This window comes from Clarias gariepinus, chromosome 5, assembly GCF_024256425.1.
Source record: "Clarias gariepinus isolate MV-2021 ecotype Netherlands chromosome 5, CGAR_prim_01v2, whole genome shotgun sequence".
Taxonomy (NCBI): domain Eukaryota; kingdom Metazoa; phylum Chordata; class Actinopteri; order Siluriformes; family Clariidae; genus Clarias; species Clarias gariepinus.
This window is the reverse complement of record NC_071104.1, coordinates 25,446,581-25,458,626: the sequence shown is the minus strand read 5'-3', so window position 1 is coordinate 25,458,626 and position 12,046 is coordinate 25,446,581. Positions and strand designations below refer to the sequence as shown.

At 37.2% G+C, this 12,046-nt stretch overlaps 2 protein-coding genes across 3 annotated transcripts in view; both read left to right on the top strand.

Moving 5' to 3' along the window:
- Positions 1-1,114, top strand: part of zmp:0000001200 (dedicator of cytokinesis protein 9) — an 84,917-nt gene extending 83,803 nt beyond the window's left edge. For both annotated transcript variants that reach the window (XM_053495992.1, XM_053495990.1), the window contains one exon: positions 127-1,114. In XM_053495992.1, the coding sequence (XP_053351967.1) occupies positions 127-252 (126 nt within the window). In that variant the 3' untranslated portion in view covers positions 253-1,114. The remainder of the gene's footprint in view (positions 1-126) is intronic.
- A 1,316-nt stretch (positions 1,115-2,430) lies between these two features.
- slc15a1a (solute carrier family 15 member 1a) lies at positions 2,431-11,976 on the top strand. Its single transcript, XM_053496887.1, has 23 exons — positions 2,431-2,507; positions 2,618-2,649; positions 4,071-4,158; positions 4,455-4,596; positions 4,693-4,812; positions 4,909-5,008; positions 5,121-5,211; positions 5,305-5,388; positions 5,531-5,613; positions 5,747-5,833; positions 6,507-6,596; positions 7,265-7,309; positions 7,419-7,451; positions 7,551-7,639; positions 8,360-8,441; positions 8,607-8,726; positions 8,963-9,100; positions 9,193-9,239; positions 9,497-9,592; positions 9,696-9,807; positions 10,796-10,933; positions 11,231-11,338; positions 11,486-11,976. Exons 1-23 carry the CDS (start codon positions 2,486-2,488, stop codon positions 11,714-11,716), a joined length of 2,178 nt encoding a protein of 725 aa, XP_053352862.1. The 5' UTR covers positions 2,431-2,485; the 3' UTR covers positions 11,717-11,976.
- Positions 11,977-12,046: the final 70 nt, after the last annotated feature.

The following is a 12,046-nucleotide window of genomic DNA, read 5'->3' as shown; positions in this document are numbered from 1 at the left end:
ATTTTATTTCCTTTCTTATTCCAACAGACTCCTGAATTCTGATATTTACTCCTTGTCTCTCTCTCTCTCTTTTTCCTCGTCCCTCTTCCACACACATTCTCTCTATCTCTCTCTCCGTCGCTGTAGATCTCTACTGTGGAAGACGCCATGAAGAGCCCTTTGCCAGACTCCCTTCACATCTTCAATGCCATCAGTGGCACGCCCACTGCAGCCAGCATCCAGGGCATACCCACGTCCTCGTCTGTGGTCTGAGCTTCGCCCTCTACTCAGCTTAGCAATCTTTCACATTTGGTGCATGACTGCCTTCACACACAACAGCAAAATTAGGTCTGCTGTCTTTTTCTCCATCTGTCTCTCCGTCACTCTCTCTTCAAAATCCAGCAGAGAATTTCTGCTGTATTGATGACCCTAGAATAGAGGATAGAGTAGCAGTATGGCACTGTTAGCTGGGTTTGGGTAAACATATATATTATATTTTTATTTTTATTTTTTGTTTCTATCCCATTCTGATTGGGAATCTGAGTTACTGTTTCCTGTGGAGACTTTTTACATGTTTTATACCCATCCTTTGCCAATTTTTTTAGACACTTATTTTATTTCTTACTCCTTGTTTTTCATTCCTAATTTAAAACCCTGTAATACCATTTGTACAGAATGTCAGTTACAGATATCTTACAAATAGTCTGCTTAGCCTCTATATATTTTTTTTTAGCTTTGCTTTTCTGTTTTATATGAGGAAAAAGAATATGATGGAGTCCACAAACCTAAGCATGAACAAAACACAGACACACATCACTTTAATATCTCAGATAGAGATATTTTCAAAGCCATGAAATGTATCTAAAAAGAGTGCAATATAAAGCAAGCTGAGCTCTTGCTGTGTTTCAGACACTGTAATCATGGTGTTGATCCTTCTTGCCAAAGAGGGGAGGAGAGGAGCCAGTGAAGGAGCAGAGACATTTACCACATTGTGTTGCTTTAAATGTTTATCAGATGCTTTTTATATTCACAATGAGGATTTGTTTTATCTCTATTTAATAGAAAGTCACTGTTCTACTGTATGTCAGATGTTCCCTAATGCTTGTTTTAAATAAATTTCACTATTTTAAAATGGCTTCTTTGTTTGTTGTCTTAAATATTAAACATTCAAATAATTTTCAAACTAACTCATTTTAGCTCTTGTTCAACAAGTCCCTAAAACCTGATAATTACATTCATCCAATTTAAGTTACATTTTATTTAAGTGATGCAACTGGTCTGGCAGTAATCAGGTCTGGATGTGGCCAGCTTTCCAAAAATCACGGTTTATTTATGATATTTCCAGCACAATTCTTTCTTATCATTTGAAAACATTTTGTATTGACTCAGGTTATCCTTGTAACATTTGTTTGATACCTTTTCACAGCACTGTGTATACACACGTTGCCAGTCAAAAGTTTGGACACACCTTCTAATCCCATCTTTCCTGATTTTTATTTCTTTCTACACTGTAAAACAATGCTGAAGGCATCCAGGATGTGCAGTAATCTCCTTTAAACAATTGATCTTGGGATGTCTCTGCTATTTCTGCTCTGTAAAGACTTCATAACGGCTCTAATCCAAAGTGCTCTTAATTGATGTTTTCTGAGGCTGGTAACTCTAAATGAACTTCTTTTCCTGGGAAGAGAAGGCTCTAGCTCTTCATGATATATCATCTTCTGGCTCTCACAGACCTGTAACTTTTTTTTTTAAGAGGACTACCTTAGTTATTCGCTACCTTATTAATGTCATTTGTTATCAGTATAAAAGACACCTGTCCACAACCTCAGTCACACTCCAAACTCCACTATGGCCAAGAGGAATGGGCCAAGAAGGGGACTTAGTGTAAGAGTTGTTCATACTGTATCTGCCTGAACATTGACCCTGAATGTGTTTGTGTTGTCGCGGTCCTGCTCATTTCCGTTGGATAGTGTGAATCTCCCACTCATTTCATTTGCCGTGTTTATTGTCCCTGTTGCATTAATATGTCCTGCTTGTAGGGAAAAAAATCTTTATGCATCCTGATAAAACACCTGCTAAAAAAAAAAAAAAAAAGCTCAGTTATATCTTTTGGATTTCTTACAGCATTTTCACCCAAATTCAGCAATCCTAGATTTCCTAGATTCCATAAACCTTAAATAAGCTGGATTTCACTACCACTACCATCTCATTGTCCTTCTCCACAGAATATATCATCGCCGTCTTTTTTTTTTTTGTATAACTTTTATCTGTTATATTTATTTGCTACCTGTAATTAATATTTATAGATATTATTTAGTATTTAGTACTGTTACAGAATTTAAACTAGTGTTCTCTCACTTTCTCTCACTCCCTCCATCACTGTGTAATTGTTTGTTCAGAGAAAGGGCTAATAAACAGGGCCACAGTCCACTCTAGGGAGCAGCGTTTCACCTTTACACTGCAGGTTCTGTAGACACACAGGTCTTTCCATCCACTGCCACTCAGCATGTCACACACAACCATGACGGGTAAGATCATGTAGCATTATCATATAGCATTGTCACTTTTATATCATGTATGTATGTATTTATATAATGTGGATTTATACTGAAGAAGATCGTTCCTATTGATTTGACAGACAAAGAGAAGAAAGATGAGAAGAAATCTAAGGTCAGAACAGCACTGTCACCGAAACTATTGCAATTTTGTATTATAATACATTCATTTTTGCATTTTCTTTTTGTTGTTGATATTTATTTATTCATTTATTTTGGAAAATCGCACGATATTAATAGGATTGTGTTTATCGGTTGTAAGTCGGACTGAATTTTGTTTAATACTTAGTCTGATATATATATGATATCTGTAAAAACTACAATAAGGATAATGTATAGACTAAGCACACTCATGTGACACTTTCATATCACTTTCCTATCACATGAAATCTGGAACAACATTATTACTTTGTAATCAGAAACTTACATCCACACTGTAGCTCGAGTCCTGTGTTTGTTTACATGCAGAATTTATGCAGTTTATGCAGACACGAAACAGCTGCCTTATAAAACTATGAATCTCGCCTCAGTGCTGTTACATAGACAGAAAATAATAATAAAACCTTTAATAACCTCCTGAAAGCTCATTGTACCCCTGGTACATATGGTACTCAGTTTTAGCAGATACACAGTATCAGGAACTCAGCTGCCACCTGCTGGACAACATATAATAATAAAGTTCTCAAAGCTGTGTGTGAAGTAGCCTTTTAACACATTTTAATGTTTTTACAGCACTGACACACCCAAGCCATATCAGGAAGGTTGATAGTTATCTGAACAGTTTAATCAGCAGAAAACGCTAAACCGTCTATATCAGGAAGTATTCCAGAACCCAGGATTTAAAAGATTTTTAAAGTAAAGATTTTACTTTCAGCACATTTTAGCCATTCTGACATAAATTTAGATCCCATATGAAGTTGTATCAGGTAGTGATCCTAAGTTACAACACTATACCAGGGTCATTCATGTCAAACCAGGACTTGTGAACGAAGGCATACAACTGATGGACATTTATAGAAGACTTCAAGCAAAGTACAGTAAAGAGATTTGTAGCCAAAGTCAAACATTTAAATGGTGCAAACCTTTCGGGGAAAATGCCACACGTCTGTGAATGACGGTCCTGGGTGGATGTAGCTCAGATCCCACTGCAGTCGTTCCCTTAAACATTCAGCGAGTGGAACGTCTGATCCTTGGACAGCACTTGCAGTTAACTGATTACAGGAACTTAGCTGGATGTTATTCCATTTCCACATGTTTGAACCATTAGGAGTTCCTGGGAGGCCCGCATTTTAGATGTGAAGCAGGCAGTCTGATCATGGCATCAGAATACTGTAAAAACTTTCTACATTGATGGTATCCAAGCAACAGTGAAACACGTGCATTAGTCTAGAAATAAAGGTCATTTTTACTCTTATATCTGTGATCTGTTATTGTGCAGAAGTCTCGGTTTGACTTAAACACCACTAGTATATGCAATGAAATGTATTCCTGTGATTTTGTGTGTGTGTGTGTGTGTGTGTGTGTGTGTGTGTGCAGAGCGTGGAATACTGTGGTTATCCAGTCAGTATATTTTTCATTGTCGTCAACGAGTTCTGTGAAAGATTCTCCTACTATGGAATGCGCGGTAAGAGAAGAGTGATCTGCACAGTGCAGTTATTGGAATAATAATGGGTATGATAAAATAAAATACTTAAAGTAATCAACACAATTCCACAGTCATGATAAAGCATTCATTGGTCCTTTTTGCTTTATTTTAAAAAAATTGCGAAAAAGTGTGATTTAGTGAATTCACAAAGTTCAGTCAATTAAGACAATTCGCTGTGGCGACCCCTGTAAGGGAATAGCCCAAAGACAAAGAAGAAGAAGTCAATTAAGACGATTGGACAGTAAGACACCCTTTGTGTATACATTGCCACGTAGCGGTGCTGGTGCTTTACTTCACGTACTTCCTGCGTTGGGACGATGACCTCGCCACCTCCATCTATCATGCCTTTGTGGCCCTGTGCTACCTGACTCCCATACTCGGAGCCATCGTGGCTGACTCCTGGCTTGGAAAGTTCCAGTAAGTGCCTGTTTAGAACCCGACATCGTTAATAAACGCAAGATGCTTTAAGACTGACCAAAATTTCTAATCTGTCCTGACAATTTCCCCATGCAGAACCATCATCTACCTGTCCATTGTCTATGCCATCGGCCAGATCGTCATCGCAGTCAGTGCTATTCATGACTTGACTGACTCAAACAGAGACGGCAAACCAGACAGTATGGAACTGCATGTGTGAGTCGCGGCCTTGCCACTGACGTGTCTCGTTACAACATTTGTAAAACTGCAAGCTGTTCATTCCTATTTATTAATATCATGCTTCTATTCTAGCTCCTTGGCGTTGTTAGGGCTGATCCTCATCGCTTTTGGTACAGGTGGCATTAAACCCTGCGTGTCTGCATTTGGAGGAGATCAGTTTAAGGACCACCAGGTCTGACCGTTAATGCATACCTTCCTTTAATGCACGAAAATGTTTGAATCCACACTTTGTATATTCAGTGCGAACTAAATCATTGTCATGCCTTGCTCTCTTGGCTGTACAGTCGAGGCAACGGAGTACATTCTTCTCTGTGTTCTATCTGTGTATTAATGGCGGCAGCCTCCTCTCCACTCTCATCACCCCCATTCTCCGAGGTATAACACGTTCCCTTCCCAGATGAAACAGGTTTATTAAAGTGACCTTTCGACCTTTTCGTGACCTGTATGTTTGTGTGAATCTGTGCACAGGTCAGCAGTGTGGTATTTACACTAAAAGTCAATGCTACCCGCTGGCTTTTGGTGTTCCTGCAGCCCTCATGGTGGTCTCTCTGAGTGAGTGTCCTAACAGTTGTAGTTATAAGCATGGTTTCTATATAGATGATTTTTCCAACTTTTATCAAATGGAATGAGAGCTTGTTGTGTACCTGCACATCACCAGAAGAGCTAAGAGCTTGTGTGTTCTGTTAATCTGCAGTTATTTTCATTGCTGGCAGTGGCATGTATGTTAAAACTGAACCTAAAGGCAACATTATGCTGGACGTGTGTAAATGCATCTGGGTAAGTGTATCACACAAACATGTTTCTTCGCGCAGACTAAAGCTTTAAGAAATTGTTAGCCTGAAATATTGTTAAATGTTTGCATTCTGTATCTGAATTTTATAACAAATAAGCATCTATGTTCTTTTCCTAGTTTGCTATTAAGAACCGTTTCAGACACCGGAGCAGCAGATACCCAAAGAGAGAGCACTGGATGGACTGGGCTGATGAGAAATACGATGTACGTTCACTCTCTTTCCGCTTAGTTCGTTTTTCAGTTTCACACAGTGCTGCTCAGGTCTTGATTTTCGGATATAAGTTCATGTTGATTCATTTTTTTTTTATTAATTCTGTTTGTTCATTCCAATCTCATACATCCTGATAATGTTTTTTACTGTAGCGACATTCAATCCATGGAGATGCATGGGAGAAGCTCCTAATAAATAAGGGAAAATATGAATAATCGTATCATTGATATAATAAAGCTTCTTGTATGGAAATGTTCACTTGGCATTTTAAAAGAAGTCTCCAGTGTTACCATGTTAACAGTAAAAGCAGGTAAAGCTGCAAGTTTTCTGACACAGGAAAGGCTTCTGGATATACAGCTTGATGATCAGAGCTGTTAGTGATAACAGGAACTAACCAATAATTAGTATGGTGAATTCTTTCTCAATAAAATGCATATGATTGTTGTCACACTGCTATAGGAAAAGAAAAAGAAAACACTTGAGGAGATGCTATAATAGGAAAGTAATCAGCTGCTCATGGGTGCAAATTTTACACCTTGTCGTTCCTTTTTTTTTCCTATAACAGAACGTCTCATCATGTTATTTCTTCCTTATAAAGCACTTATGTAACTATCTTTCATTCATACAGTATAAACTAAACACTTTGCTCTGCCCTGCATGTTACAGAAACTCCTCATTGCTCAAATAAAGATGGTGCTCAAAGTGCTGTTTCTCTACATTCCTCTCCCAATGTTCTGGACTCTGTTTGACCAAAAGGTAACACTGCCACCTTACCTGCATTTATTTTTTTCCTACTATAAAGAAATCTGTTTTTAAAGTATCTCTATTTTTTTCTTCTTCTATCTAAAACTATCTACTACATAGTGAAAAAAAAATCACTAAATTACTTTTACTGCTTCATGCCATGATGATTTGTGTATTAACCAGTGAATTATCTACAGGGTGTTACATGATCAGCTATAACATGAATTGAATAACATTGCTTATCAATCATATACCAGTAAACTTGTGACAGGATCATGGGTACCCAAGGCTCACTGTCTGGTTCGATCCCCCAGAAAAGCCAATGCAGCACAAACCACTGAAAAAAGTAAACGCTGGCCGTAATAGAAAAGTATCAGAGGACCAAGTGCATCACAATCTGCCACACACATGGTCCAGCACACAAAAAGTTCAAGGTTGTTGATCTGACCTTCGGATTTTCCACCATCCCAACCCAATCGAGCATCCATGAGACAAATGATCCTGATCCGTCGAGGTCCCCCTCCGCAGCCCACAGCACCTACATGATCCTCCACTAGCATGGTTTTAATGTTAATGCTTTTAATGTTCTGGCACATCAGTGTATCCAGTATTTATAATGTAATGATAAAAAAAAAAAACTTTGAAAAAAAAAAACCTTACTGTTGTGATTTGGTCTACAGGGCTCTCGTTGGACCCTCCAAGCAACCACCATGGACGGGACCCTTGTGAGTTGTTTAACTGAATACTCCAAAATCAGTGTAGAAACCAGAAAGTATTCAATAGAACTGATTATAAGAGCATGTGATGATGTTTTATTTCTGTTTGTGCCTATAGGGAGCGCTGGTTTTGCAGCCAGAGCAGATGCAGGTGAGTGATGATGTCTGTATTAGACCTAAACAAGGTGTGACTGAGCTGAATGCACTTTCATATCGCGTTACATCGTGAGCGTTTCTTTGTCTTGAGCAGACAGTGAACCCCATTTTGATTCTCACACTGGTACCCATCATGGACAGAATCGTGTATCCTCTAATCAGCAAGTGTGGCTTCAACTTCACGTAAGAATCCCTTCTTCAAACTAATCAAACAAAATAGTGTTTACCTTCAGGAGCCATTTATTTTTACAGTAATTACAGAATGAAAATGTCAATGCAAAATGTATAAATAAACAATAAATATAATTTATAGAATTGTAAATAAAATATGATTATGGGAGGGTTGTTGCAGTTTTTTGGATTTTCTGGCTTCTTCCACCAACTAAACAGCATAGAGTGAATTACCGTTTTAAATGACCTGTAGGTGTGCTGGAATGTATATGCATCATGCTCAGCAATGTATGAGCATCTTGTCCAGTGTGTATTCTAAAAGCCTTCAGATGCAACTCTTATGAGTGCATTATACGGTATATATGAAAGACTTTTTAGGCTTCCTTCACTACTAATTTGAGATTATTCGGTTCAGATGTAGATTTGACAAAGAAGCAGCAGTAGAATTAGTAGAACATTAGAATTTAAAGGAAAGTGAATTAAGCATCAGTTACTGTAGGTGTTTACGTTATTGTTGCAGTTACTGTAGGTGTTTACGTTATTGTTGCAGTTACTGTAGGTGTTTACGTTATTGTTGCAGTTTATTTAGCCAAATCTGTTTGTTCTATGAACATGAATACATTAATGTCAGTTCTAATAAAAAAAATCTAAACTTTTTTTTTTAAATAACAAAGTTACTGTAGATCATAAGGTTTTTGGCTTGTAGTGTTAATGTTTAAACTCTCCCCCTAGCCCTTTAAAGAGGATGACCACTGGGATGTTCTTGGCTGCCATGGCATTTGTAGCTGCAGCTCTGGTCCAGATGGAGATCGATGTGAGTGTTAAACTGATACTCATTTAAATTCACACCATCAGCAATGATCACACTGAGATACTGCAAACTATATATCTATGTCCTTAACATTTTCATTGACAGTTTTTATTCCTAAACGATGCTTGTTTACTTTTAATATACTGTTGTGCACTTGTATATATTCAGAAAACACTGCCAGTTTTTCCATCTTCCACACAAAGTCAGCTGAAGGTAGTGAATATGGGAAATGCTCAGCTTCAAGTCAACATCCCTCCCAATCCACCTTTTCTGCTTGGATCTCTGCAGGTACAACACATAGACACACCCACACACAAAGACACACATGTGCCCTTTAAAAACAATTAGGACAGATTTGGCACCCCTTTGCTCTTATAATAGATTTCAATGTTCTAGGAAAACTTTTCAACTAAATGTTGCGGTATGACTATAGGAATTTGCCCAGTCAGCCACAAGAGCATTAGTGTGGTCAGGCATTGATGCTGGGTGAGGGTAAGACATAAATCTCTTTATGTCCACTACAGGCCAGTGAGGACTATATGACATTTGACAGTCCAAATATTGCAGTTTCTTTGAATTCTGAGATCAATGAAACCTTCACCCTGGGTTTGGGACAACGTCAGACCCTCATCATCCCATCTGATCGTAGAAGTATGTATCTGGTAAGTATAAGGCTTCCTTTTATTTATAAGACTATCCAAATTCCAAGTCAAAACTTAAACGATGTGATATAATCTCTGCTCAATTCTCTCAGGAAAAGGATTTAACCTCAAAACCAGAGCAAGGGAAAAATGCAGTCAGGTCAGTCGAGTCTCAAATGACTAGTTTTAAGTCATTATTCATATCGTTATTTATATTATTCATTATTCATATTATCATTCATAACCTTAGGTTATGTGTAGGATCACGTTTTGTCTAGTACGTACAGTATAATGCGATATCTTACTGTCATAGTACACTATGCTCTTGGTATGTATTTTGTTCTGTATATGTCGTAAATAACTATTAAAATATTCTCAAATCCATTAGGTAACTGTTGCTCCTTTTATTTTCAACAGATTTGTAAATGGTCGGAGTACACCACTCAATGTTTCAGATATTGGTCTCATCGAACCATCAGCTATTTCAAATCGAACAGAGGTTAAACAGGGGTCGTAAGTTCACCTTCTCAATTACTCCTGGTGTTGGAAAATTTGCATTAAAAATAATAATGATTCAGGACAGGAATATCTCATGCTGCGTATTTTCTCTCATCAGTCGGACATTTACGATCACTGAGGATGGGAATTCATGCAAGTTCTCTACACAGTTTGGGTTTGGAGGAGCATACACCTTTCTAATACCCAGCACACTGAACTGGGCTGAAAATGTAAGTCCAATATTATGTTAAGTTTGTTACAGTTTGTACAGGTTTTACTTGTTCATAGATATCTGGTCACACTCAATCCATTTTAAAGATTCCAAATGGTCGTTGACCCAGCATTTTGTACATACAGTATGTGAAGATAGTAATTGCTGAGCTCTGGCCCCTATAAAACGACCCGCAAACAAAGGTGTACTCAGACCACTTCACATGGTAGAGTCAGCCTTTCATGTGACAGCAGCAAAAATCAATGAAATCATTCATATATATAGATGCTTTTCTGCTCACCATGGTTGTAAATATTGTTTATTTGCGTTAATGTAGACTTCCAATTAATTTATTTAGACGTTCTTTGCTGATCTCTCTCAAGGAGTTCCTGATAGTTAAAATAAATGTACATGTACAGTAGTCCTATATAGTACACATATATTTGTGTTATGCCAAATGCTTAAATGAGAGTCACGAGTAAAGTGTAAGAAACACAAATTAGTTGCTGGCTTGCTTAGTTATTGGTTTCCTTTTTTCAGAGCTTTTCTTTTTTCAGTACAGTTTTTTGCCATTTTTAATGACATAATTGTCAGTCCAGTTACACAGCTGGTGTCTGAGTCCATTAAAGGTTGTGTTGTGAACATGTGGTCTGGAGGTAAAGTATCCAGACATAAAATGTGGACATGAAAGCCATCGAGGCGAAATTGTTTCTCAGCTGCCGCTATTAAGGGCCGTTGTGAGACACTTTTACCTATACGGCTTTCACATCTACTTTAACAGGACTGGGAAAAATAAATAAATAACTGTGCGCGAAAACACCCATCATATATAATATATAATATATAATATAATCTTAGTAACACTTCATGTAGGTGTTCTGATAGGTGTTACAATGACACTAATTCTTAAGAGTTTTGTTAATTTTTAAGATGTTAAAAAACTAACATATCCTGTGGTATCAAATCTGTGTAAACTACAGTAACTGGTATTTTTGGTCTGTGTGTAGTGTGGTGGTTCTGTAGTGAAAGTGGAAGATATTCAGTCCAATTCTGTGAGCATGGCCCTTCAGATCCCTCAGTATTTCCTGATTACTGCAGGAGAAGTGGTGTTCTCTGTCACTGGCCTGGAATTCTCATACTCACAGGTACAATAGGAGATCATCCAGGACTGTGTATGCAAAAATATGAATCTATTCAAAAAGAGATGTAGATGTCTCTATTAAAAATGAGCGTCATATAAGCTTCTAATTAAAATGTTGCCATTACAGTGTACCATATAAAACACTTATTCTAAGAACATCAATGAAAATTTCAATTGAACTGGATTTGTATAGTTCTTATTTAAAAAAAATAAATACACAAAGTAAGGTTTAAAATAATCTGGATGTAAAACATAAACATTATTGAGTAGTATATGCTGAATGATTTCCTTTGCTTGACAGGCCCCCAGCAACATGAAGGCAGTACTGCAGGCAGGCTGGCTCTTCACTGTGGCAGTGGGAAACTTAATTGTGCTGATTGTGGCAGAGCTGGCAAAGCTACCTGACAAGGTACATAACATTTAATTTACAACTATGTAATATAGATTGCATACAAAAATGTTGTATAAGTTATCATTTATAATTTATTGTCTGTAAATTGAGTTCATTAGTTTAACATGGTGTACATATATATGTGTGTTTGTGTTGCTTTTACAGTGGGCAGAGTATGTGCTGTTTGCTTCTCTGTTAGTGGCAGTGTGTATAATCTTTTCAATAATGGCTTATTTCTACACCTACATCAACCCTGCTGAGATTGAGGCCCAGTTCAAGCAAAACAATGAGCTGGAACCAGATGACAAAGAAAAGAAAGAAAGTAATGCTTTATATGAAACGATCGATGACAAATTGCAAATGCAAGTGGATGAAACCAAAATGACTAAAATCTGATTAAATTATTATCCAAATACTAGATTTTCTTAAAATGTGTCAATTTGTGATGTAAGTGTCCTTACAGACATTATGAGTGCTAGAAATAAATATCATGTGAATCATTGATTTAGAAGGAAAAGTAGTTGGAACTACCCAAAGTGAATAACCAAAATAAATCTATGGTGAACTGTAAAACAATTGTATTATATATGGGCTAATGTCCCTTTTAAATCAATGTGAGGTGTACCAATTTGTTAAATTGTATAAAAAACCCTTAATTGTTTTTTTTGTTTTTTTTGGAGGGGGTGGGGGTCTAAAATATGTTAAAGGTGCTTGCACATATTTATA

What these genes read in the sequence shown, in the direction of transcription:
- slc15a1a (XM_053496887.1), top strand. Translation starts at nt 2,486, where the DNA reads ATGTCACACACAACCATGACGG. An exon ending in TGCAGCCAGAGCAGATGCAG is followed by an intron (nt 7,452 to 7,550) that starts GTGAGTGATGAT and finishes TGTCTTGAGCAG; the next exon opens with ACAGTGAACCCCATTTTGAT. An exon ending in TGGAATTCTCATACTCACAG is followed by an intron (nt 10,934 to 11,230) that starts GTACAATAGGAG and finishes TTTGCTTGACAG; the next exon opens with GCCCCCAGCAACATGAAGGC.